We start from the raw sequence: 25592 nt of genomic DNA on the forward strand, positions 1-25592 counted from the left end.
AGGTCATCATTAGGCTGACAAAACTAAATAAAGCTATCAGAGAGATAGCAAAAAAATTTAGGTGTGTTCAAGTCAACAGTCTGATACATTCCTAAAAAGAAGGAGTGCAGGAAACTCAACAACACCAAGTCCTCAGATCACCACTTCATAACATCTCACCATGTCAAGAATGCCGGAAGAGCTGAAAGAGGTGACCTGTATGAGGGAAACCTGGAGTTCTCTGCTCAGTCTGGTGCCCCTGTGACCAGAACCTCAGTAAGCAATAGAAGATGGTGCAAATTGCTAAAAATTAATGTGTTAAAATTTCATGTGTTGCAAAAGATTAAAAAACTCACAGGAGAGTGCATTTTATACTAATCAGTCTGTTTTAATAAAACAAAGTTCTCAATATTTCAGGTTACTTCTGTAGAAAATACCCATATATATATATATATACATATATATATATATATATATATATATATCACGCACTATTCAGCCTAGAAATATTAATGTATGAGGTTTTTTGGACCATTTTTCCAGTGCAGTGTCCTGTCTGTTCTTATGACAGTACCCCCAGTTCACAGCCGTTAAGAGGTTGCTCCTTATGTACACAGATTTATAAATCTTTTAGCGATGTACATGATGAAACACCCAACCACTGTGCCGTGGGACACATGTATGCCGTGAGAAACCATCAGGTGTGCCGTGGTTCGAAGTAGCAGTCAGTTTTTGGCTGACTGCTGCAAAGGAGTTCCTTATTCTGGCAAACAAAGCCATTTCAGTTCTCTGCAATCTATCTATGCGAGATGGGCTTTTCAAGCATGACTCCTATAATGACAAAAACAGGAGAGAGACTCTGTTGAGGAAGCTTGTGATCGTCTTTCTTTAATTCCTGCAAGAATATCAGCTTTGTGTTCTACTAAACAGGCCCAGGTTTCACAGTAAGTACACTGAGAGTAGATTTTCATTAGATTTCAATAAATACACGTTTTGTGACATTTTTGTTTGGTGCTGTGCCTTGTGATTTTTCTAATGCAAAATATGTTTGGAAACGCTGTTCTAATGTTCTGAAAGAGAGAGCATATTTCTCCTGTTTTGGCTTCCCTTCATTGGCTTCCTGTTAAATCCAGAATTGATTTCAAAATCCTGCTCCTCACATACAAGGTCTTAAATAATCAGGCCCCATCTTATCTTAATGACCTTGTAGTACCATATCACCCTATTAGAGCACTTCGCTCTTGCACTGCAGGCCTACTTGTTGTTCCTAGAGTATTTAAAAGTAGAATGGGAGGCAGAGCCTTCAGTTTTCAGGCCCCTCTTCTGTGGAACCAACTTCCAGTTTGGATTCGGGAGACAGACACTATCTCTACTTTCAAGATTAGGCTTAAAACTTTCCTTTTTGCTAAAGCATATAGTTAGGGCTGGACCAGGTGACCCTGAATCCTCCCTTAGTTATGCTGCAATAGACGTAGGCTGCCGGGGATTCCCATGATGCATTGAGTTTTTCCCTTCCAGTCACCTTTCTCACTCACTATGTGCTAATAGACCTCTCTGCATCGAATCATATCTGTTATTAATCTCTGTCTCTCTTTCACAGCATGTCTTTCATCCTGTTTTCCTTCTTTCACCCCAACCGGTCGCAGCAGATGGCCCCGCCCCTCCCTGAGCCTGGTTCTGCCGGAGGTTTCTTCCTGTTAAAAGGGAGTTTTTCCTTCCCACTGTCGCCAAAGTGCTTGCTCATAGGGGGTCATATGATTGTTGGGTTTTTCTCTGTATTTATTATTGTGCTATCTACTGTACAATATAAAGCGCCTTGAGGCGACTTTTGTTGTGATTTGGCGCTATATAAATAAAATTGAATTGAATTGAATTGAATTAATGAAATGTCAGAATCCACCATGCTGCCTCCTACCTGTACAGTTGGTTCACTTACCTGGGAGATTGAGTCCCTGGTGCGGAACGCCCCGCAGGATGACCCCGACCCTGGCGGCGGCCCTCCTAACCAGCTGTTTGTCGGTCATAGGTCATCCTCAAATTCTCCTGCCACCCAGGTATGAGTCATCCTACTTCATTTCTCCATCATCTGTTCCGGTGGCCCACTCTGAAAAAGATGTCCGTGACTATGTCTGCCTCCCCTGTCTGTGCCCAAAACAAAGTTGTTAGCTCTCCTCACCTGGATGTCCTTGGTCACATATCGTCTGGGACAAAAGGTTTGGCTTTCTACAAAAAACCGTTACGGCGGCGTAGGCGAGAGAAAGTTTTCTAAGCAAACTTTATTTACAAACAACGACAAACTATACTTGAAGGTGAGGTACATGGACGTCAGCCTGAGGAAGAGTCAGGGAGAAGGTCGTGGTTTGTGAGACGAGAATTAGAGTCACTGCAAGAGAGATGTCAGAGTTATACTGGGAGAGGTGATTGAAGATAAAGGGAACGTGTGATATTTCCAAGGCTTACTTTTCTGGAGGTGGAGAACGACGTGGGGGGAGTTGGAAAGGTACGGGTGAGTACCCACATGGCGTGAACTTGAGCAGGGAGTCCAGCCTGGGTGATCCAATGATCCGGGACGATGGTGGCAGGAGGGCAGGCAGATGAAGCGAGACGGCAAACAGAGCATGAAACTGTGGCTTATGATTCACAGGAATGACCAGCATCCAGGTAAGTGACACTAACTCTGACATTACAAAGCATCCGCAGACTTTTACACTTGTGTATACAGGTATATGTACACGTACATATGCACATACATATATGTGGAACTATGTTAAAGATAGACCATGAAAATAGTAGCCCCCCATTTTATTTTATGCTCAAAGACACTTTCTTTTAGTAAGTCCACTGTAATGTCAGTTTTACTGTTGTATAAGTTCCACCAGCAGAGGGCGCTCAGTCTTGTACGCATCGGTAGCTGACGCTACACTAGAAGAAGTAGTGTCAGTGGTGAAGAGGCAGCGCCGAAAGAACTGATTAATGTTATATTTTTCTGTCTTTACAGGTAAGCTGGGTGGTTGATAATATAAAACAGATGTTATAAAAGTGACAGACAGCAGTGGCGATTAATGATAAATGTCTTGTTTGTGGCGAATGTTAAGCTAGAGAGCTAATTTCCAAGTTGGTCCAGTTGTTAGACTGTACCGAAAGTCTGTAATTTCCATACAGGCATTTTGGGGGTTAAAGCCACAAGATATATGTTTTGCACAATAAGAAAAAATGTAAATTGCTGGATGTTTAGTTAGTGAAGAGTGAATGTTGAATAAATACAGCTAATAAGCCAGGTTCATAAATAGATTAAAACAGTAGTAAAAACAAGATAAAACTGTAATGAGAGTTCACCATGGTGCTTGTGCATACAGTAAGATGTATTTCTGTGATCTAAGCAGTTTATAAAATTGGTGCATGTGAATATTAAACTGTATACTTGTACTTGTATTACTTGTATAAAGTAATGTTAGCTACACTAGAAGAAGTAGTGTAGGTAGCGTACGGCCCGCGCGCCGAAAGAACTGATTAATGTCACATTTTTCTGTCTTTACAGTTTTCTGTAAAAATAAATATGTTGCACGGGAGATGAGTTGGCCGATCATTTCAGCAGTGTAACATATTGATGCAAATATGTAATGTACATAAAAGAGGGAAGACTGCTGCAGAGTCTCAGAGCGACAATGGAGAAAGTCCTGTCACCTCTAGATTTTAAATGGGAGGGTGGAACCAATAAAAGCATCTGACTGGAGGAACGCAGAGCTCGAGTGGGTAGGTGCAGGCTAAGGAGATCTGAAATGTAACCTGGAGCCAAGCCATGGAGGGCTTTAAAAACAAATAATGAAACTTATAAATCAATTCTGTATTTAACTGGCAACCAACGTCAGGAGCCTTGCAGCTGCATTTTGAGCAAGTTGAGGCGGGACCGGCTTGACTGACAGACACCTAAATAGAGAGAGTTACAGTAATCAAGACGTGATGAAATAAAGGTGTTGATAAAAAAAAAATGGCCTGTATTTGTATAGTGCTTTACTTAGTCCCTATGGACCCCAAAGCACTTTACACTACATTCAGTCATCCACCCATTCACACACACACTGGTGATGGCAAGCTACATTGTAGCCACAGCTGCCCTGGGGCGCACTGACAGAGGCCCCCCTGCAGCACGGGGAAGAGTATTTGTTACCCTGCATCACGGAGTATGTTCTGCTGTCTAAGTAAGATGCAAACCATTGTAGACCAAAACCTCTTCAAGCGGTTTAAAAGGATTGTGTGATCAACAGTGTCAAATGCTGCACTCAGGTCTAAAAGAATTAAAACTGTACTTTTCCAGAGTCAGCAGGAAGGGTCAAGGTCCTTTTACACATACAAATCACATGTAAAGGATTTGTAAACAGCTGAATTCTGCCATTATTAACATTTTACACAACCACCTAATGTTTTTTTCATCTACGGCAAAAGATCTACCGTGACATCAAATGAACCGTAGTATGTGTTTGACGGCGCTGACAGTAATATTTGTCTAACTTTTCTGCGCCATGTTATCACCTCAGCCCAGTCCAACACATCGGTGATGATCCAAATCCAGATTTTTAGCAAAGAATCGCTGCTGCAGGTTTACGATCTGCTGAAGCACCGAAACCAGCAGAGCCCAGGCTGTAAGAGCAGCACACATGTTCAAACACATGAAGTGAGAATGAGGAATTTCTAGACTTTTGGTTTCTTGTGAGCAACAGAAGAAGAAGGAGTTGGACTCTCAAAACCTGTAGCCACATTTCACTTTGTATTTCTGATATTCATCCCTTAAGTTTTTTTAGTTTTTACACTGCACACATTAAACCAGCTCCTGCATACCAGGGAAACCGTATGCTGTCCTCTGCACTGTGTTCTCTTTTTATTTATTTTTGCTAAATGGCTCTTTTGTAAGCTTTGTAAGCTTACCACCTCCTCAGTCTGACCTGCAGCCCTATTAAATAGGCCTTTCTCTCCTCTAGGCTGATAAGGTGATTTCGCTTCAGCTCTTAAACTCCTGACAGACTGCTGAGAGTGGAGGGTTTGTCCAGTTAGAACTGATTTCCTGCTGATAAATCCAGAGCATGAACTCCTGCATAAATCACTGATGAGGTAACATCAAGGCCGTGTCCAGGTCAGGCTGACCTTGTCCATCCATTCTGCCAGGACTGCAACCCTCTGTCATTCCTGCTTTGTCTCCACTAATGAAGGCATTTTAATGAGGAACTAAAACTTTAAATCTATGATCTGATAAACAGAGGGGATCACCCACAGTCTGGCTCAATCTGGGCCTCCAAACGTCTGACTGGTGGCCCGAATCCTCACCACTATGCAAAGTGAGAGGTCATGTTCAATTTAAGAGGCAAATAAGCAGAGAGCAGCTTCAGACATCACTGCTTCTCATTTAAAATGTTTAAAATAACGAGCCGTTAACCACGAGAGACATGTGGAACATCAAACATCCCTGCTTTATTTCTATGCACATCCTCTTACATTTGTCTTTGTGTATGACTATGAAATGTATGTAATTACTCAAGCTAACCACCTGATCTTAAGTTAAAGAAGTGAAGTACTGTGTAAAACTCTTGAGCCACACCTCACTTCTTTATCTTTTGCTTCCAAGGAGCCAGACCAGTCAACAGTTTGGACACACCTTCTCATTTTATTTTATTTATTTTTTTTTGTTTATTTTTATTGATTTCTACATTGTAGATACATAGTGAAGATATCAAATATATGAAGCAAGATATACGGAATTATGTAGCAAAGAAAAAATTGATAAATAACTCTAAATATGTTTTTTAGATTCCTGAAAGTTGCCACCCTTTGCTTTGTTGACAGTGCTGCAAACCCTTGGCCTTTTCTCAATGAGCTCCACGATGTAGTCACCTGAAATGGTTTTCACTTCACAGACGCCTTGACGCCCACTCACATCCTGGGCCTTTTGACCTCAGTATGACAGGGTGGGGCTAGGTTTCACAACGGGCTCACCCGAAACCTTGCCTGATTGTGAGCGACATCCATTTTCACACCTTGGCTCGGGTGATTATGCAGAGGATCAGTGGGGGTCCATGATCCTCTTGGAGACACTCCCATAGGGCTAAAAATCTGGGACTCCCCACCAATTGCTCTTAGAACTGAAGAAGCTTCTCGGACGAGAGGGGAAACGTCTTCAAGGAACTTAAAGAAATCCAGACGCTTTTCTTTCCAAGCTCCTTAAACTCTACCATTAGATGCTAATCCACCATGCAACAACATCTGGAAAAAAACTGGAAACACCTTCATTTTTTTTAATCATTTTTCAGTGTTTGGGACAAGGACTCCAAACACAGTGCCAGTGCAGTAAACGCATTCCTGGATATAAAAACACACAGTGGAATATTGTCAGTCATGGATTGACCTGCCCAGAGCCTGAAGCTCAATATTATTGAAGCAGGGTGGGATTATCATGACAGAGAACAGACTAAAAGGCAGAAACATAGTGAAAAGCTTTGACTGTCTTTCAAGAAGCCTGTAAATCTATTCCTGATTTTTTTTAAATGCCTAACAGAGTTCAGGTTGTGTTGAAGAATAAAGGTGGTCATAGAAAACTGACTGCTGCATTTCCGTTTATATTTTCTCGTTTCAATAAACCACTCCATGTATTTCTTGTATTTCATATCAAAAAGTAAAGATATGAGGTATGAATGTTACCTGGTCCTGTGACACTTGCGCACAGGCGTGTGCCTCTACTAACTGCCATGACTTTATTCAGTGATTGTTAATTTTATACTTGGTAGATTTATTCCTGTTTTCCAGGAGGAAAACAGAGGCAGGTTCCACCGAGATTTGAACTCGGATCGCTGGATTCAGAGTCCAGAGTGCTAACCATTACACCATGGAACCACGTGCTCATAACACCGGAAATTTCAGTATTTAAAAGTCGAGCACATACGACTTCGTCTATATGATCTATGTGAATTGTTGGGGAGGATTTTTTGTCGTTGTACTACGATCCGTTTATTTACATACGAATCGTCTATAGATTTCATAGTAAAACCTCAAGTCTAGCATCGCCTCTGACGTCACATCCCCCGGATTTTGCGACATAAAGGTTGTATATATAATTGTGGAACGTATTAGTTCATGGGTCCATCAGCACGGTGGATAAAATCTGACAAAACAAACGTAGGAACATGGTTTTGCGACCACACCGGTCATTAATGGTTCGGTCAGTGCTTATTTAACGATTTTACCGTTTCAGTACAGAAACGTTTATCAGTAAATCCACCACTCGCCACCAGGTGTCAGTGTAACACAGCAGAACACCTACCTGCAAACAATAAACGGCACAACACAGCCAGCACGTTGTGGAAGGTATATATTAGTAATCATTTTTCTTCTTCTTTATATATTTATGTTGTTGGTCCGTGGAGCATTTTATTTTATTGCAAGCTTTTTCTCACTTTCTCAGGATGAATTCACCTCCATGTGTTCACTGCTAATTATACACACGTAATTGCTAAGAACTAGAAGCACTGCTGGATGACTTGTTCTGTGGATGAACTGTGGGTTGGACGTGAAGGTCGTGTGGAGCGCAGCTCCTGCTAAAATTCTCCTGACCTCAGATCAACATGGTCTCATGTTCCTGTCAGTGAAAACAGGTCGATGTTGTTGCTGTCTGCTGATCATCAGCTGCTGTTTCATCCTGCCAACACGTCGATGCTCCTCAGCTTCAGTTACACAACAATCTAATATCACACACTCTCCTCTGTGGTTATTTAAAGTCTGGCAGCGTGCGGTCTGCAGACTTTACCTGCTTCACCTCCAGCATAGACACCACATGGACAACAAAAGCACATCAGGGCATCTTACTGGTGATAATCCATGTGTATGCGTCCTGTTAGTTTTGAGGTATACTTACAGACTGGGTTTTATTTCAGATGAGTACAGTGATTAGCACTGCGACCTCAGAGCAAGATGGTTCTTTGCTTTGAAGGTCCTGGTACCTGCTCTCCGTCTGTTCTCCCACAGTCCTGGCACACCTTCACAGGTTTTTCAAGAGGGATAAAAATCACACTGATGACAAAGAAGTCTTAAAAACTCATAAACTCCGTCCTTTTTTGCAGTTTCCCTGAGTTTGACCTTGGTGTGAATTTGCTGAGGCATCCACTTTGCGTTAAAACAGCAAAATGTCAAAACCTCTGCTTTTATGGAGGTGCTCAAATTTACAGATGATCAGCTAAGTGCATTTGATTAGCAGCATCTTAACTCCAATGGAAGCAGTTTGTTTGCTTAGTTTTTACACATGACTGCATAGAGTCCTGTTAAAATGTGCCTTTTCACAGGACTGTACTATAAAATATAAATAAAATCTACTATATCTGTTGTCTCAGCAGGTTGTATTAAAAACAAAATGACAATTTACCCACAAAAATGTTCCTTTGGTTTTCATGTTTGCTGTCCAGTTTTAATGGATACATTTTTTATGTATTTATTTTTCTGATTTTTTTGGTTTTTAAGTGTTTGAGTTCAGTTGTTTTTGAGTTAGTAGTTGTTGTCAGCGTTTCAAATTAGAGTGCTACTAAAGTGCTACTACTGCAGCTCCACCTGCTGACACACTAAAATTACTGACTTCCTGTTTATTGCTGTTGTGACTGCTCTAACTCAGTATGCCAACCTCACTTTTCTCCACCATCACTGCAGAGAGAAAAGCCTTGTTTGGTAAAAATCTAGATTTAATCTTTTTGTTATTCTGGTTGAGATTAGCATATGCTGCATAGATCATTACAGACTCTGTGGTGGCCTTGCAGGGTGCTCATCCTGCCCTGTGTGCAGTATGCGGTACCTGTAGATGTCAGGTGTGTCCTGGTGGAGGTTGTGTAATCCAGCAGATGAAGGCTGCTGTGCTGCAGCAGCAGGAACGCTGTGTCTTCACCACAGTCGGCTGCTCAGGATAATCAGGACGGATGTGTCTCTGCAGCCTGAACTGAACAGCAGCTGCAGGAGGAGGCGCTTCAGCTTATTCACACCACCCAGAGTTCAAACTCACAGCCAGCTGACTGTACTGTGAAGGAGAGGTGAACTCATCTTGTACCTTCTAGTTTCCCAGTTTTTCCAGGCCTCTTAGTAAAAATGGATGTCTGAAGCTCCGTCTTTACACATCTAATTCTTATTTCTTGAATCACTACAGCCGACTCTGACCCCACAGTTTACAGGAGACCACTAGCAGCTACGCTAACCGATCTGTAGACTGGATTACGTCTCTAGAGCTCAGAACAGGAGTGGTCATTCCTCTATTGTTAGATATGACTGGTACAGATGTTAGTGCTTCCAGCCAATAATTCCTCTCGGCTGCTTCTCTGCAGTCCTCGTTCAGAATTTTAGGGGAAAAATCTTTTGAAGAAATTTGAGCTGAGTAAACTGGAATGAAAGTTATGTTACAAACAGATTTGTGATAAAATGATTTTTGTGGGGTTTGAATCTTTCGGTGGATCTGCAGAGTATTTAAATCAAAAGTGATAAGTTTGAGATAACGTGTTATCTGCAGGCTCCAACAGTGTAAAGACCGCACGGCGCCGAATAATCACTAAACAGCTCCTCCGCCTCCTCCCCCAGCATGACAGTGCTCCCTGTAACCAACAGCCCAGTGAGAGTCCTACTGGGTGAAACAATGCAGTGTTGTAAATCATTTCTCATGAAAAGTGCGTTGAAGTGTCTTTCTGTAGCAGAGCAAACCTTCAGACCTTCAAAGCTCCAGACCAACAGCATTCCTGGACCTCCTCCTGTTCTTCCTCTAGACGCTTGATGGTACATTAGACAAACCGGTGTTAAGACCTGATGGGTTTAGCTGCAGGATGAGGAACAGCTCATGCCCTCGCCTGAACCTGGATCGGTTTTCTCAGACAAGAAGCCTCGTGAAGCATCAAGTGACAGAACAACCTTTTATTTGATTCTAGCCATAAAACATTTTGTCTTGAAAGAGTGAAAGCTGTCATATCAAGTTAGTAGGAGGCAGGAAAAAGTTTTATCAAAGCCAGGAGTACAGGTGAGATGACAGAGAGAGCCCTTCCATCAACTGAGCTACAGTTTACTATGATTGTCGTTATGCACCAGAATGCTTCACTAAACCAGATGTACAAATTCACCAGCTAGAAGCAATTTACAACATGCACTTTATGGAGAAAGATTGCATAGCTCCTCACTGTTTTGCCCTTTAAAGATGTGCTTTTAAAAAGAATCCAGTTTTGGATGAGGCCTTTCTGAAAAGCACTAAATTCAGAAAAGCCCTGTTCTGTATCCACTGCGGCGCCGTCCTCCCAGATGTTTCTCAGAGGATCGGAAACGTCCACAGGGGAGAAGAAAGTCAGCCCTGTCTCAGCTGAGTTCAAAATCCATCCCAGAGAGAGGCTTCATGCAGTAACCGTATCCCCTCTGGAATGACTGCGTGATCGAGATTCAGACTCCCGGGCTCCTGACAGTCCAGGTCTCAGGATCTTTCAGGAAAGAAGACTCCCCGCCGGCAGTAGAAAGGACAGGCACTGAGTCGAGCTGGGTCAGAGGTTCAGGTGGAATCGGGGTCAAAGAGAGACGTCTTTCCTCTGCAGGATGTCAGCTGCCTCATATTCGTATGTGGAAGTTGCTGAAGACACAAAAAAAGCAGATATGGGTGACTTCCAGGACTGACTGTGAATCATCATTAACTGTTTGAACCTCTCAGGCTGTAACTGGATGAAACTGAAATTTAGCCTCGTTGTATCAACAGCGGGATGGTAATGATGAATCTCAGTTGCTGTCAGGAGTCTATTTTTATTCTTTACATTAAAAATTTGACAATTATCTTTGCATGTAATATTTTATAGGATTCACCTCCAGGGCAGAGTGACTGGAAAACATCCTCAAAGACTCTGAAATCAACAACAGCTGCCTCAAAGCACTTTATAATGTCAGGTAAAGACCCCACAGTGCTACAGAGAAAACTCCAACAATTACACGACCCCCTATGAGCAAGCACTTAGCGACAATGGGAAGGAAAAACTCCCTTTTAACAGGAAGAAGCCTCTAGCAGAACCAGGCTCAGGGAGGGGCGGCGGGTTGGGGGTCCACAGCAGGTGCTGCAGAGTCTGTTTTCATGGGGACTGTGAAGCGTAGTAAGCTGAGGTATAAAGCAGACATAAATGACTGGACGGGCGTAAACGCTGCTATCTGTACGCCGCACCTTGCAGACGCGTGTTCGCGCTGACGTTTATGACAGTCGAGCTGCTCGGCTTCGTGACGTCAGATTAACTGGCCGTCCGTAACCAGGGTGACGCGGGAGGTGATGTACCTGCTAGTAAACATAATGGCTTTCCAGCTTTCTCTTTTTACAGTTTAACTGCTTCTGTTGCCATAGTAACACCAACCCTGGAGCCCAGTTTCCAGCTATTATCTCTGAGCGGCGGTCCGGTGTGATGGACAAATTAATGACTGAACTCAATGACTTAATAAATGCACCCTCCTCCTCCTCCTCACTCTACTCTTCTTCCTCTTGTCTCTCCCTTCATCCCTCCTCTGTGCTTGCTGTGGGACACTGTGATGGATTGCCAGCAGTAAAACTCGTGGGTTTTATCTCTGCAGCTTTATGCAGAGCAGCAGAAGACTCAGCAGCCTGAGTGAGAAACACTCACAGCCAGGATCAGGACCTGGATCAGGACCCGGATCACAACCATCCTCTGTCCTTTCAGGAGACATCCTGCTGGCAGCTCTCCGCACGATTCACGGTGAAGCTCCTTATTGATTTGATGCTGTCCCTTCATGCAGCCCCTCAGTTCAGCCTCAATCGTGAAACAACTCATGTGTGTTGAGCAGCAGATCAAACAAGTTGAGAACTATAAATGGCTTCCAGCGCACATTCAGGCCTATAAGACTCATTTAGTAAGTTTGACACCGCTGCATTACAGGGAGGAACATACAGAGCCGCAGCACAGTCTGTACGGCTGACTGTGATTTAAAAGGCTAAACTAGTGTGTGCTTCTGTGGTGGATGGATGGATGAAAACTGTTGATAACCCTGCAGATCATCGTGTTTTAGTGATACTGCCAGCAGAACAGAAGAAAACTGACCCTAAAGCACATTTTCCTCCAAAAAATGCTGTTTCAAGAGCAGAGAGCACGGAGCTGATGTGTTATGTGACGTTATTGTGATGAGCTGGCAACAGTACCCCATGACAGCATGGAGGGGAAATATAAGAAACAGTCAGACAACAGTCTGAGCAGCAAAAAACGCTTTGGACCGATTCCAAACACAGAAATTAAGGATAAAAAACAGACCCAGGATTTACCAATCACATACTTTTCTAACTTTGCACTGTTACTGTGGAGGTTTGTGGGAGAGGAGCAGGCACGTCTCTGCCTTGCTTTAAAAAAATGAACGCATAACAGAAGAGATGACGGTACCTCAGAAAGTCAGGAGCCTTGGAGATCATGTTCTCAAAGTCGGCGAATGAGAGCTTGTTGTCTCCATCGAGGTCGGCCTCCTCGATGGCTTTGTCACACACCAACGTGACCTCCTCGGGCGTCAGCTCCCCTTTGGTCAGCTTGTTCAGGGTCTTCTCCAGGTCCTCCTTACAGATGAAGTTGTCCCTGTTAAAGTCTGGACCAGAACCCCAACGAGACGACTCAGTACAGAGCTGCCACAAAAACTGAACTTATTCTACTAATAATCTCCATGTAATCAACAGTAATAACTGCAAATAATGAAATCATTTTGTAAAATATTTATTTTTTTAGACTTTATTTAGATTTTTCATATATTATTTTTGAGACCATTTAAATCTATTTAGACATTTAATGTTAATTTAGTGACATTTAATTAATTTTTAGAAAAATAATTTTTAGACTAATAATAATTATTTCCATTTTTTCCATTTTGAATGATAATTCTTTTATTCACATATTTTGGGCCATTTTATTAACATCTTATTTTAATATTTTTCAGAAATTATAATAATCATTTTGCAGGAACTAATAATTTTATCTTATTTATATACTTACTAAGTTGAAATAATTAATTAAAATAATCTTTTATATAATTATGCTATTTTTGTTTAAATCAGACTAAATCAGGAAAACAGCCCCTGTTCTGTGAGACCATAAGGCTGAAGCGAGTGCACGCTGAGGGACATTGCTGCCACAGGTGTATCATCTCAGACCCAACCCGAGCGTCTCCACCTGAAGGCACACGTTACCGTATATCTTGAAGGCGTAAATGGTCTTGAGCTCTCTAGGTGAAGCTTCGCAGAGGGCAGAAAACATATCAATGAAGTCGTTGAAGCTCAGGTTCCCCTGTCCGTCCTCGGAGAACGTCTCCACGATTCTCTCTCTAAACGGGTTTTCCTGTCAGCACAAACACAAAACATCACACATTTGAACATAACAGCCAACAAAAACCGGGATGTGAGACACATTCGTTTTAAAGTCTTGCACAGCCAGCAGAATTTTGTCCCTGCATGGCTCCTGTACAAACTGTACCTTCAGCTCAGGCATCGTGATGATGAGCGTCATAGGGACTTTGATGTCGGGGTTGTTGGTGTAGTCCAGTGGCACTAAATGTGGCGCCAGCTCACGATATCGAGCGTGTAACCTGCACCACATTGGAACAAAGTCAGCAGTTTACACAGGAGTCTAATACATTCACTTTAATGTCACTTTAAACAGCTAAATATTAATATTCAAGTTTCCATCAGTCAGTCAGTGAGCCAAAGTCTTACTAACAAAATGATGCAACCTAAAAAAAAAAAGCTGCTGGAACACGGAAGGAGAATCTGAAACACGCCAAAACCTCTCAAACAGCGACGCTTTCCATCTGTAGCTGTAAAGTGTTTGTCTGAGCGACTCCAGCCTGCACAGCTCAAGTCAAACAAACCCATTCTGCTCATTTCCACCTCTAGAGTTTCAGCCTTGACCTTTATTCATCCCACCCTGGGACTGTTTCTTTAAGGCCCCAGGGTGACTATACTGCTGCAGGATGAGCTATACTGGCTGCACATTGAGTATTTTGTTTGCTGCACCAAATGATGGAATCAAAGCATTCAGAGCAATCTGAAGTTTGAGCGTTTGGCTCACAGGGATTTCCTTTAGATAAGTTTACTCATTATTTTTCTAAACTGTGCAGGTTTAATATGAAGGTCTAACTCTGGGTCATGTGACAGAAAATACGGGAACGGTGAATAAGCCTACATTACAAGTCATCTTAAAATAAGTTAAAAAATCCAGTTTTAATGTTTGAAATCAGCTCAGTTAATCTCACTTCAGTCTATTGAACAGTTTAACCTCATACTATGAAAACAGGTGGAGCTGCAGGTCCTGGAGGTGCATAGGTGTGGGTGGAAATTTTGCACAAATTTTTTTCCCAGCATTTTTGTTTCTTCACAACATCATGAATACACGAGATCTTTCCAGTGCTGAAAAACTAATTTAAGCTCTGTTTAAAAAATGCAACCCAAATCCACTTTGTGACACTTAGACTGGGCTTAATCTGAAGATAAAATGTGGCTTCCTGTAAGCTTTTCTGCGTATTAGTATCATCCACTTTGATGTAGAGGAACAGAAATACCATCAGTGGATGTTTGATTTGTTTCTAATTAATTGCTGGAGAAAACTTCAAAAAGTGCATTTTGAGTAAACTTTGAAGGGTCATATCGCCATGGTGATACATGACAGGTGTGTGAAGCATATAAAGCGTGTCAATCGCTATTAAAATATATTCCAAGTGCTGCGTTCAGTGTGAGTTTAGTAGATCTCAGTACAGTAAAGCCAATCATCGAAACCATTGTGTAAACACATTGCGCCTACACTACACAGCAGGAAAAATAGCCAAGCAGCAGTTGTTCCTCTCCCTCAGTGAGTGATGAAGGTGTGGATTCAAAAAGAAAAAAGACCAGCAGACTTTCGCCGTGCGCCACACTCACCGCAGGATTTCCTTCCGGGTGAAGAAGGTGCAGTCCTGGGAACAAACAGAGAGACGAAGAAAGTGAGTCAGAGCGGCCAGTCCTCAGGGAGGATCTGCTTTCACCATCAGTCAGCATCTTCACCACTACCACCATCATCATCATCCAGTGCAGCAGGTTGCAGAGCCAATCAGCAGCAGGACGCAGATCTGATGTGGTCTGCGTTCTGCTGAGCCATGAAGGCAGACACCTCTCCACCTTTCACGCCTCTCTGAAGGACATCCAGCTGTCCGCCTCCATCCTGCCCCCTCTCACCTGATACGCCTCCAGCTGCTCCTCGGTGAAGGTTGTCTGCTTGTTGCCCATCCTGGCCGGTGGATCCTCCCATCACACAGCTGCATCACACTCTGAGCTGGCTTTGCATCCGGCAGCAGGTCTGCGCACCGCCGGGACATCCACTCTCCTGATCCGAGTCTCAGTCTGCGATCCTGCTGCTGCTGCTGGTCCCAACGCGGAGGAAAACAGGATTGTGACGCCTCAGAGGACAGGAGGAGGAGGTGCAGGCATCACAGTGCTGCTTTCAGCTGCTGCTTGGAAAACCATGAACTGTAAATGCAGGAAGAAATTCTGGAATTACATCATTAGATTAGTCTGTTAGATGACTTAATTGAGAATTTGTTTGTTTATTTTTTGTGTGTTTTGTTTCTTTTTATGTTAAATAAATTACATTTTATAACTTCACATCCATCTTTCTTTATTTCAACCACACATTTCTTTGATTTGCTTTCCAGCTTGGGTTCAAATCAGCATAAAAGTTGTAAAACCCATTTTCTTTTTCAACTGATTTGTCATGTATTGTTTGTTTCTTTTCCTTTTATAATAAAGTTACACTAAAATAAATACAGATATTTATGTTTGCAGATTTTCTTTCTCATTTCAGATATCCTTCCCACCATTCAGACACAGGATATTGGCATGTGTCATGTCATCGTCAACTGTTTGTCTTGATTGAAAGCTCTGATCCTGTGAAGAGAAATGTTAGACTGGCTGTTCTGTGCCATCAGATCCCAGACAACATTTGAACACTAAGCCACAGCTATAGAGCTTAGAGCCACAGGTTCTAAGCTCACAGTAAACAAAGTAAAGTCAATAACAGTGCACGCGCATGAGTCTGAGTGTTTTTTTACATGCAGGTCTAGAGATTAAAGCTCTGACAGTGGACATCAAGTGTTGGGTAGATGAGCTGATGAAGCAGAGCAGTGGCTCTTTCTCAAAATATAAACCTCAGAATCAAAAAACTACTCAGACACCAGGGGGTAAGTAATGTACACAGGTGTATTTTTCAAATGACATAAATCGAATTCTCTTGTTTCACACAAACATACATTTTGTCCAATAAACAAGTAAAGAAATAAAACTAAGTGAGCAACAAAAAAATATAATAAATAGACATGGCAACCACTAAAAAACAGCCTAATTACAGCAAATAAAAAAAACAAAAAAGAAGTGAACAAACTTTTAATATGTTCTAATCACGGTGATGACTGGAGAGTAGCGCCTTTTTTGCCTTGTTTGTGCAGATTCGGATTTTCCTAACAGCTCCTGAAGGCAGCACTAATTCTGATGGTGGTGCAGCGTCCAGCAGGTGACGCCAAAAACAGCCTGTAGCCTCAATGACTAGTACAGCCACAAAGATCTCTCGGAGTAAGTCATCTTGCTCGCACAGGATCTTTGTCCCGGCTGGTTTTCGGCAGCAGCTCGGAGTGAGTCATCTCGCTCACAGACGATCTCGGAGAGCTCTTCCTCAGCAGAATGGCAGGCAACGCGTGGAGGTCACTGGTAAGAAGCACCGTGTTTATTCCCGGTTTTAGACCACCAAAGCTCTGTGTGTTACAGATGAGCGGGTGTGTGTGTGTGTGCTGAAGCTTGTGTTTGTCACTCTGTCTGTCTTTACGCGCTCTCCGCGTGTTTTTCGGGCTGATGTACCTTGGTTAGCTCTTAGCCAGGAACCCACGTCCTTCACGTGAACGGAAGCTTCAGGAGCTAATGGAGACGTTTCCCCTCGTCTCACCTGTCTCATACAACTTTGACTTTCTTCACATATTCTCCTCCGCCAGCCTCAATCTGGTTACCTTGACAATACATCGACCTGTCCAGCTCTTTCTGCCCTTTAGTTCTCTGTGATCTCTAAATCCATACTAGAGTGATGGAGAAACCAACATCAGGTTCCGTTTAAATTTCCACGAATTTAAGCTCAGTTTAGAGTTTAGATGGAATCATTAGATCGTAGAAGTTAGTTGAAAACATTTCACGAAAAGTGGATATCCTCTGATAACTTCGGCATACATGAAATTCAACATGTAGCTAGTTCTTGGTAGACTCTAACTAGGTGTGGCTGCTGAGAAATGGTTGTTTTAACTAATGTGGAGACGAACACCAGACTCCCTTTTTAAATAGAGCAATTTACCTTAAAATTATACTACTATAAATTCCAGGTCCCGCTTTAACTGACGGAAAAGATGTCAAAAAATGTGAGGCTCCTGAGATAAATTCGGCATTTTAAAAACTCACCGTAATGTAATTGGTAGTAAAAAATGTGAGAGATATACTACATTATCCAAAAATAAGCAACAACAGCATACAAAGGAACTACAAAACAGAACAGCGGAAGTGGTGGTAATAATTTTCTCCCTTCTTGTAATTTGTTACTAACTGATGCTTGAAATTAGCCCTAGAACTTAAAGTTTGTACATATAAGCTCCTCAGGTCATTTTTAAATGTTATAATGTGAATTATTAGGAGTGTTTCCAGCCTCAGCAGCAAACAATCAAGGTGATTCTTTGCAGTTTTGTTTTACACATCAACAGCAAGTGTTTTCAACTAGCTGAACACAGACTAACCATCATGATCAGGTTGTTTTTGAGCTGCTTTGGTGTGTTTTGTGTTGAGTTGACCTTTATGTCGTCTCTTCCAGCTGACCCAGGCAGTGGGGGTGGCGGTCAGAAAACCGGCTCTGGCTTCAGCCTCCTTTTCAAGAGGGGTGAGTTGCTCCACCTCTGCCTTCCTGGGATGCAATCAAAGAGATGCTTTTCACTTCACAACTCCCAGAAAATCCATTTATAAATAACAGGAAATGTTTTACATGAAAGCAGAGACCTTGATCTCGGCTGGACTGTGATCTGCTCCAGCTCTCTGAGTTGTCTCTCTGTCTCTTCAGGTGAAGACAGTCACCATGATTCCCGGTGATGGGATCGGTCCAGAGATCTCCGCTGCTGTCATGAAGATCTTTGAAGCAGCAAAGGCAAGTTTGATCAGACTTTGAAGGCCAAATCTGGAAAATGATCTCACCTGAGCCCTCTCAGAGTCAGCGGATTTTTGGAACAGTAACTTTAACATATTTAATAAAGCCATGAAAAAATTTACTTTAATGCTGTGAGTATTTTCTGAGTTGTAAGCACCTCGAAGTACATGGAAGATAGTTGGTGCGTTCTAATTTGCCTTGTTTTTTCCACCATTTTTCATCCCTCGTAACTTCTTTAGTTCTTTGTACCCTTCAATGGTTACCCAAAATACATTTTTTTTTAAGTTTTCTCGAGTAAATGATCAGAAAATAGAGCAAACCTTCAGGGGATCCATGCATGTTTCTGTTCCTCTGTGGCACAGATATGGACTGTGACACTTGGAGTAGGTGTAAAATTGATACGGTAGAGGATTTTAACAAATCTTTAGTGTGTTTTCAGCCCTGAAAATTTCATATGATATCATCTGTTCTTATAAAGTTATGTGGGCTCAACGTGCTGGAAAGAAATAATTACAAAAGCACTACTGGCTATTCTAAGAGGGTCAGGTGGGAGGCACTGATTGGTTTTGGATCAGTTTCTACATAAAACTTTCCTCTGAAGGCTCCAATCACGTGGGAGGAGAGGAACGTGACGGCGATAAAGGGACCTGGCGGCAGATGGATGATCCCTCCTGACGCCAAAGAGTCCATGGACCGGAGCAAGATCGGTCTGAAAGGTCTGCACATGTCCGTTACCTTTAGACAGATTTCCTGGAAGATTCCTGCTCGTCAGTGTTTTTTGTTTTTTAAATTTTTTTTCTCCATCAGGACCCCTGAAGACACCCATCGCTGCAGGTCACCCCTCCATGAACCTGCTGCTCAGGAAGACCTTTGACCTTTACGCAAACGTGAGGCCATGTGTCTCCATCGAGGGCTACAAGACTCCGTACACCGATGTCAACCTGGTCACCATCCGGGAGAACACGGAGGGCGAGTACAGTGGCATCGAACACATGGTGAGTGAGCGGAGGCCGAGTGTGCGACAGCTCAAAGCTGAGAGGGTTACAGCGGGCTGTCCTGAGTAATCCTGACAGGTGTGTGAAAGCAGCCGTCACAGGCGATGCACAAACTGCAGACAGAGAGGAGTTCTGCTTAATTTTTTGACACAGTATGTGAAACGTTTGGTAGTGCATTTGTAGTGCTTCATTTTGTTCTGTTTTTATTTGTGGACTGTGCCAGAGCAGCTTTGCATGATTCACATTTCAAAATAAGCCTTACTTATTCTACACATTGGGCCTTGCTGCTGCTGCTGTGGTTCATGAAACAAGCTGTTTTAGCTCCTCCCCTTGTAAGTCAGCTTCCTTCTGATTGGTTGCCCCTCAAAAACAGTGTTTGAACAACAGGTGGGTGGGGCTTCTTTGCCTCAGATAACCATATTAGGGATTTCCTCTGTTGCTGACATCATTCAGAGCCAGGAGTAGAAAAAACTGTGTGAGGTCTTTTGGATCACGGAGGTTACTGTAGGTACACTGAGCTCATTATTAGAAGCTTTGGCCATTTTTAAGGTGAACATCCACCACTGTTCGCCAACGGACACCTTGCAGAGCTAGCAAGTTTACACTTAGCCCTTTTAGCTTCTCTGAAGGCACCAAATATTAAGGCTGTGCACCCTGCCAAGGTTATCCACACCTGTTCATTTAGGAGCTGCATGGCATCCTTTTGTCCTTCAGCCTGTCACGGTTTTTTTTTCTGTATTTAAACAAAAATAATCACCAATGAGCAAATGTGTGCAGGAATCTGTCACATTTACTGTTGCCCAGTTCTTTAGTGTGTGAGTCAGGATGCTGCTGGAAGCTGTTAGCAGGTGTTGTTACCTGTGTTGACTGGTTGGTCTACCTGCCTCCTCATCCTGTTCCCTGCAGGTCAGCTAGCAGCTGCAGGCAGGACGCTCTGCTCCTGTTCGTCTCTCCTGGTAAGAAGGAGGAAGCGGCGCCAGTCGTATTCACAGAGCACCTCGTTCCACCTCTGAAAGATTCACTTTCATCCCAAAGACACAAACTAAGAACCTGAGACTGTTTCACTTTCTGCACACTGTGCTGCAGACATAATGAGCATGCTAACTATCATCCTGCACTGAGCAGCTCCCTCATTCAGACTGGATCCAGGTCTTTAATTCTCTGGACTCCTGATTGGACAGTTAGTTTCTTATGCTGGTTAGATCCTTTGGTATTTGTTATTAACTCAAGTTTAAAGCACAATCCTCTGGACCTTCAAATATTTCTGCTTCCTTTCAGCCTGTTCTGCTCTCCTTCACCTTTGTAAACATTTGGGCATAGACACACCATAGACACGTGAATGGAAAGCACAGCAGGCTGAAATAAAGCGGAATGGTCCTTTAAATCTTCTTGGTGCTTCTGGATGTTTTGTGAATACGGCAGAACCACTGCCAGCTTCTTGAAGCTCACCTGTTCACCCACACATTCCCGACGTGGATCCGTCTGCATTCACAGTGTCAGCTCAGATCTGGAGACAGTGTTAGCACGAAGCCTGGCAGCAGGGAGAACCTGTTAGCACGAGCGCTGATGTCCGTGTTCAAAGAACGAGGCATCTGTGCAGGTCTTCCAGCTGGCAGTGAACGTGTGTGTGTGTGTGTGTAAAGTCTCACATCCATCACCTGTGAACCTCCGCCTGTTCTCCGTCTGGTGATTTGTGTCGCCCCTCCTCCTTGTGTCAACTTTTACCCACAGCTGACCTCAGGATGGACTAATAACTGCAGCAGCTGAAACTCTGTAAGGTCAAACCTTATTTGAGAACAAGTTTAACTTGGTAAAGACCTCGAATCTCATGGAAAAGATGTTTGCTAGTGTCCCAGAGCTCTGAAACCTCCCCTTGTATATATCTGATTCATTATGTCACCAAAACGATGCTTTTATATCTTTGAAAGATTAGGCCTCCCCTCCCTGTGTGCCTCACATACCTCTCTTGTTTCCTAATCTGGAAACTGTTCCATGTATTTCCACAGAAAAGCTGTGCTTTTTCTGCACTGGCACGGCACCGAAACCTCGACTGAGCACAAAGTTTGAAGCAGCAGCAGCACAGGCTGCAGTTACAGGCTGCAGTTACAGGCTGCAGTTACAGGCTGCAGTTACAGGCTGCAGGGGGGTCTGTTACACCAATTTTCCTCTGACTGAATTGCAGGGTCTCCTCGACTTCCTGTTTTAAATCACAGCGTTTAGATCGATCGAGATGCGAGTACTGAGGCAAAACCAGCTGTAACCTTATTTTTTTGCTCCGTTACCTTTTGGCTAACGCAGCAGACACGCCTCCTGTTGCGTGCATGTGTGTGGAGGCAGGAGGATCCACTATTAGAATTACCCCGTTTTCCACTGATTTTTCAGCCACCCTAGTTTGCCAGATGTGTATTCAGCCACATCCACCTTTTCCTTCTGTGTTTCTGGTAATAGTTGCAGTCTCTTGCATCCCTCAACAGTTTGATTGTTGATTAGATTGTGTTCTGTCCAGCTGTGAGTAACTTCAGTGCGTTTCTTATCTTTTTGTTGCCGTAGATCGTCGACGGTGTTGTTCAGAGCATCAAACTGATCACCGAGAACGCTAGCAGACGCATCGCTGAGTACGCCTTCGAGTACGCCAGGAACAACAAAAGAACGAGCGTGACCGCTGTCCACAAAGCCAACATCATGTGAGTGCCGGAGCAGCCCGTCGCCCTGTTTGTCAGTCAGTGAGACCGTAATGTTTAGTCCTCATGTGCCGAGGCTGCCGCATTGTCGTCATCCGACGCAGGAGGAAGAACAAATTCAGAAAACTGATCAGAGTCATAGGCAACTCATTTATTTACGCCAGTGTAAGGTTTGACTTCTTAATCATCAGTAACTGCCAACAAAAGCACTTTATTAGCATGAAAGAAATGGAGGTGAGGTAGATTCATCCAGTCAGAGGCTCGTGTGAGATGGACCAAACCCAAAGTCCATCTCACATGGACAGTGGGCAGCCTGCCTCCAGTGAAGGTTACTACCTGTTGATAGTCAGTCCACAGGTTAACCAACAGAAATCTGTTTTAGTCTTACTGAGTTTCAGCTTTTAGGGCGGGGCACAAGTGCACCTCTGTAAAGGAAAGGGGTCGATTAGAGATAACATAAAGAAAGAAAGAGAGTGGAAACAAATGAACAAAGAGTAGTTGTTGAAAGCCAAAATCCAAGTAATCACTCCACCTTAGCTTGCACTTCTGAGGGAGAGGAGTGATTAGAGGACTTATTTAATCTAATTAGTTCAAACAGTTTGTGGGTTATTATTTATGTTTCCTTTAAATAAAATATCACCCATGTTTTGTCACTCAGACACTCAGCTTTTCTCCCTGTGAGGCGTCGTGTTCCCCCACGGTGCAGATGTTGTGTTGCTGTTGTGTAACTCGGAGTCTGTTTGCAGGCGGATGTCAGACGGTCTCTTTCTGAGAAAGTGCCGTGAGGTGGCTGAAAACTACAAAGACATCAAGTTTACCGAGATGTACCTCGACACCGTGTGCCTCAATGTGAGTCCGCCAAACAGTTCAGCAGCCAGATGTTCTGCAGCTGTTTCACAGTCTGCATTTAATGTGTTTACCTCATTAATCCAGACAGTGAAATAATTATGTTTAATGAGTGTGTTCAGAGCTGGATGGACTTGGGGGTTAATTTCAGTATTACTTAATGGTTTTGTCAGAAGCTTTTTTAGACACGAGGTAGTTATTTTCATGGAAAAATACTGTAATTTAGATTAAGAAAGAAAAGCCTTAGAGGGTTAATTGATACCACCACAGTAACTTTACAACACACGCCAAACGTGGAGTCAGTTTGTCTCCTTTTAAAAATCCGCCTGAAGTTTTGTTTCCTAAAGCAAACTTCAAAAGACAAAATAAACTGTTTGAATCCAAAGATAGTTTACTGACCTTTAGAAATGTCGGATTTTGTCGGCTCCAGTCTCTTTCCCACGGAAGAGGATTAGGGCCACCGGGGGAAAAAAGTGGGCACGTCTTTTTTTTGCTTTTTTTGCTTTCCCAGAATTCTGGAAAAGCAAAAAAGATGTGCCCACTTTTTGTTTTGTTTTTTTTCCGGTGGCCCTTATCCACTTCCATACTTTCCTGACATGTCCCGATGCTTGTGTTTTCCAGATGGTCCAGGATCCGACCCAGTTTGACGTCCTGGTAATGCCCAACCTGTACGGAGACATCCTGAGGTCAGTGAATTATTCGCTCTGAAACCTGTGTGCCAATCAGAGGCTGTGATTGGAAGTGCTGAGGTCATGTGACTGTGTTTCAGTGATCTGTGCGCTGGTCTGATCGGAGGCCTCGGCGTCACTCCCAGCGGGAACATCGGCGCCAACGGAGTCGCCATATTCGAATCGGTTTGTATCGCTTTCTCTTTTTTAGTGCTGTGCAGCTCCATCTGAGTTATGATACTTCATCTGTTTTTATTGTGCTTCACACACTGAGTACTTTACTCTTCATGCTGTAGTTTTACTGCACTTGCTTGTTGTTCTGCACAAAAAGCATGTACAATCTTCAAAAGCAGATGCTTTAAAAAGATTAAATATTTTTTTCTGATCTTCTGTAATTTGTTATATGATGTCAGGTGTTCTTAGTCTTTCAACCAATGAGGTAAATGACTCCGTGGGAACAAAAGCTCCGTTCCCAGGGATTCATTTACTGCTGGTAGAAGTAGAAATTTAGGGAGGGGGCTCTTACCCCAGAGATGTCACTGTGGTCATTTGGGAATGAGTTTGAGACTCTGTGCCGTTGTCTGAGTTGTAAACTTACTGTGGACACACACAAGCAGCTGCAGTCGTGTCCTTAAAGAGACAGGAGCTACTGAAAATGGCAGTAAAGGGATGAATAAGGATTTAATCTGAACTGTCAATTATGGAGAGCTGCTCTGGTGGAGCCCTGGGATGAAGTAATGTTGAGCTCCACCTCGACCTGGTACACAGAAAAATCCCATCAGTAAAACTCTTTAAAAGATATTTCCCACAAAACTGAATGCTTGGATTGAACTTGTAACAGGCAGTTTTACAGTGTAATTATCTGAGTGTTAACCAGTCCTGTAATCCTGTGACCAAACGTCTGTAATCAGGAGACCTGCAGATTTATTGTTGTTTTCCTGACAAACTAAAACGAGTGTTTGTGGTGCAGGTCCACGGCACCGCCCCTGACATCGCCGGCATGGACCTGGCGAACCCCACTGCCCTGTTACTGAGTGCTGTCATGATGCTGCATCACATGGGTCTGCATGACCATGCCGACAAGATCCAGACGGCCTGTTTTGACACCATCAGAGACAAGAAGGTGAGGCTGAAGTCTCTCCTTGTAGGGCTCCAGTATTTTTGTTCCTTTAAGTCAAAGTTTCAAACAATGAAAGCAGCGTGTCTGTAACCCGTTGTGCCAAAAGCTCAGACTGATCCAAACACTGAATTTTTACTCTTGGTTTTGGATGATGACAAAGAAAGCGGAGTGTCTTAGCAGCCCCACCCACCTACCTTCTATTTATGAAGGGCAGCCAATCACGAGCAAGGTGGCCTGAAAAGCTCGAGAGAAACATGACACTCTGCTGACAGGGCTGCTTTTAATCTGAGTGGAGGGTTGCTGGATACTTCCGGTTGAGCTCTTCTGAGATGACTGTTACGTTGATACATTGTTACTCCTGATGAGGCTTATTCAACAGAAGTCAGTTTGAGCACCACCCAGTGGCTGTGGATGGGTCTGCACTTCAATCCAGGCTGGCTGTCAGCAGCACCACCTGCTGGTTGGAGCAGATTCCTGTGAAGTAAGAGCTGCTGCTCACTGATGTGTTTGTGTTTCAGGTTCTGACGAAGGACCTGGGAGGAAGTGCAAAGTGCTCTGAGTTCACAGCTGAGATCTGCCGTCGTGTCCAGGATCTGGACTGAAGCTGCAGGGCAGAGGCCGCTGTTGGAGGCTCCCCCCGCCCGCCCACCTATCCTGCTGACTCGTCATATCTCTCTGGAGCTGTGGAGGGGCGGGGCTTCTGCAGCAACATCTTGAGTCCTTAACATTCACAGCAAGCGTAACGCACAAGTTTTACCAAGAAGCATGAGATGAGAGCGTTTCTTACTGTAATATCAGATGAATGACGGTATCAGTGCTTCGCTCCATTCGCATATTCTTTATCGTATTTTTGTAACGGTAGTACTGCGGCTAAAAGGTCCTCTTATTTATTGTTTCCACTTCCTGTTACTGCTTTATTCACTCCTACTCACCCAGATATATAAAAATTCTACAAAGAAAGATCTCTCCTCTGTTTTGTTTTTCTTTTGCACCTCAGACACTTGGAATCAAACATGCACCCTCAGGTCTCTATCCTGGCCATTTGTGGCCACTTCGCTTTTCGCTTTTCAACCATTTTTGTTCTGTTAATGCAAATAGAATGA

At 43.3% G+C, this 25592-nt stretch overlaps 2 protein-coding genes, 1 long non-coding RNA gene and 1 other non-coding gene across 4 annotated transcripts; 2 read left to right on the top strand and 2 right to left on the bottom strand.

The window, feature by feature from the left end:
- Positions 1 to 2963: 2963 nt before the first annotated feature.
- LOC112847185 (uncharacterized) lies at positions 2964 to 5383 on the top strand. The gene is made up of 2 exons (XR_003220587.1): positions 2964 to 3732; positions 4956 to 5383. It is a non-coding gene; the product is annotated as an uncharacterized LOC112847185 (long non-coding RNA).
- A 1403-nt stretch (positions 5384 to 6786) lies between these two features.
- trnaq-cug (transfer RNA glutamine (anticodon CUG)) lies at positions 6787 to 6858 on the bottom strand. Its single transcript has one exon. It is a non-coding gene; the product is annotated as a tRNA-Gln (tRNA).
- A 3024-nt stretch (positions 6859 to 9882) lies between these two features.
- Positions 9883 to 17555, bottom strand: LOC100709568 (calcium and integrin-binding family member 2). Its single transcript, XM_005447769.4, has 7 exons — positions 16865 to 17555; positions 15194 to 15484; positions 14900 to 14934; positions 13461 to 13572; positions 13178 to 13325; positions 12387 to 12582; positions 9883 to 10594 (listed from the first exon to the last, which is right to left on the bottom strand). Exons 2-7 carry the CDS (start codon positions 15242 to 15244, stop codon positions 10573 to 10575), a joined length of 564 nt encoding a protein of 187 aa, XP_005447826.1. The 5' UTR covers positions 15245 to 15484; positions 16865 to 17555; the 3' UTR covers positions 9883 to 10572.
- On the top strand, positions 16573 to 25449 carry LOC100692119 (isocitrate dehydrogenase [NAD] subunit alpha, mitochondrial). Its single transcript, XM_003437590.5, has 11 exons — positions 16573 to 16717; positions 17853 to 17918; positions 18096 to 18179; positions 18781 to 18895; positions 18987 to 19174; positions 21725 to 21858; positions 22602 to 22704; positions 23323 to 23387; positions 23471 to 23555; positions 24340 to 24492; positions 25008 to 25449. The coding sequence occupies exons 1-11, from the start codon at positions 16691 to 16693 to the stop codon at positions 25089 to 25091; spliced, it is 1104 nt and encodes a 367-aa protein (XP_003437638.1). The 5' UTR covers positions 16573 to 16690; the 3' UTR covers positions 25092 to 25449.
- Positions 25450 to 25592: the final 143 nt, after the last annotated feature.

Source organism: Oreochromis niloticus, linkage group LG1 (assembly GCF_001858045.2).
Source record: "Oreochromis niloticus isolate F11D_XX linkage group LG1, O_niloticus_UMD_NMBU, whole genome shotgun sequence".
Classification (NCBI taxonomy): domain Eukaryota; kingdom Metazoa; phylum Chordata; class Actinopteri; order Cichliformes; family Cichlidae; genus Oreochromis; species Oreochromis niloticus.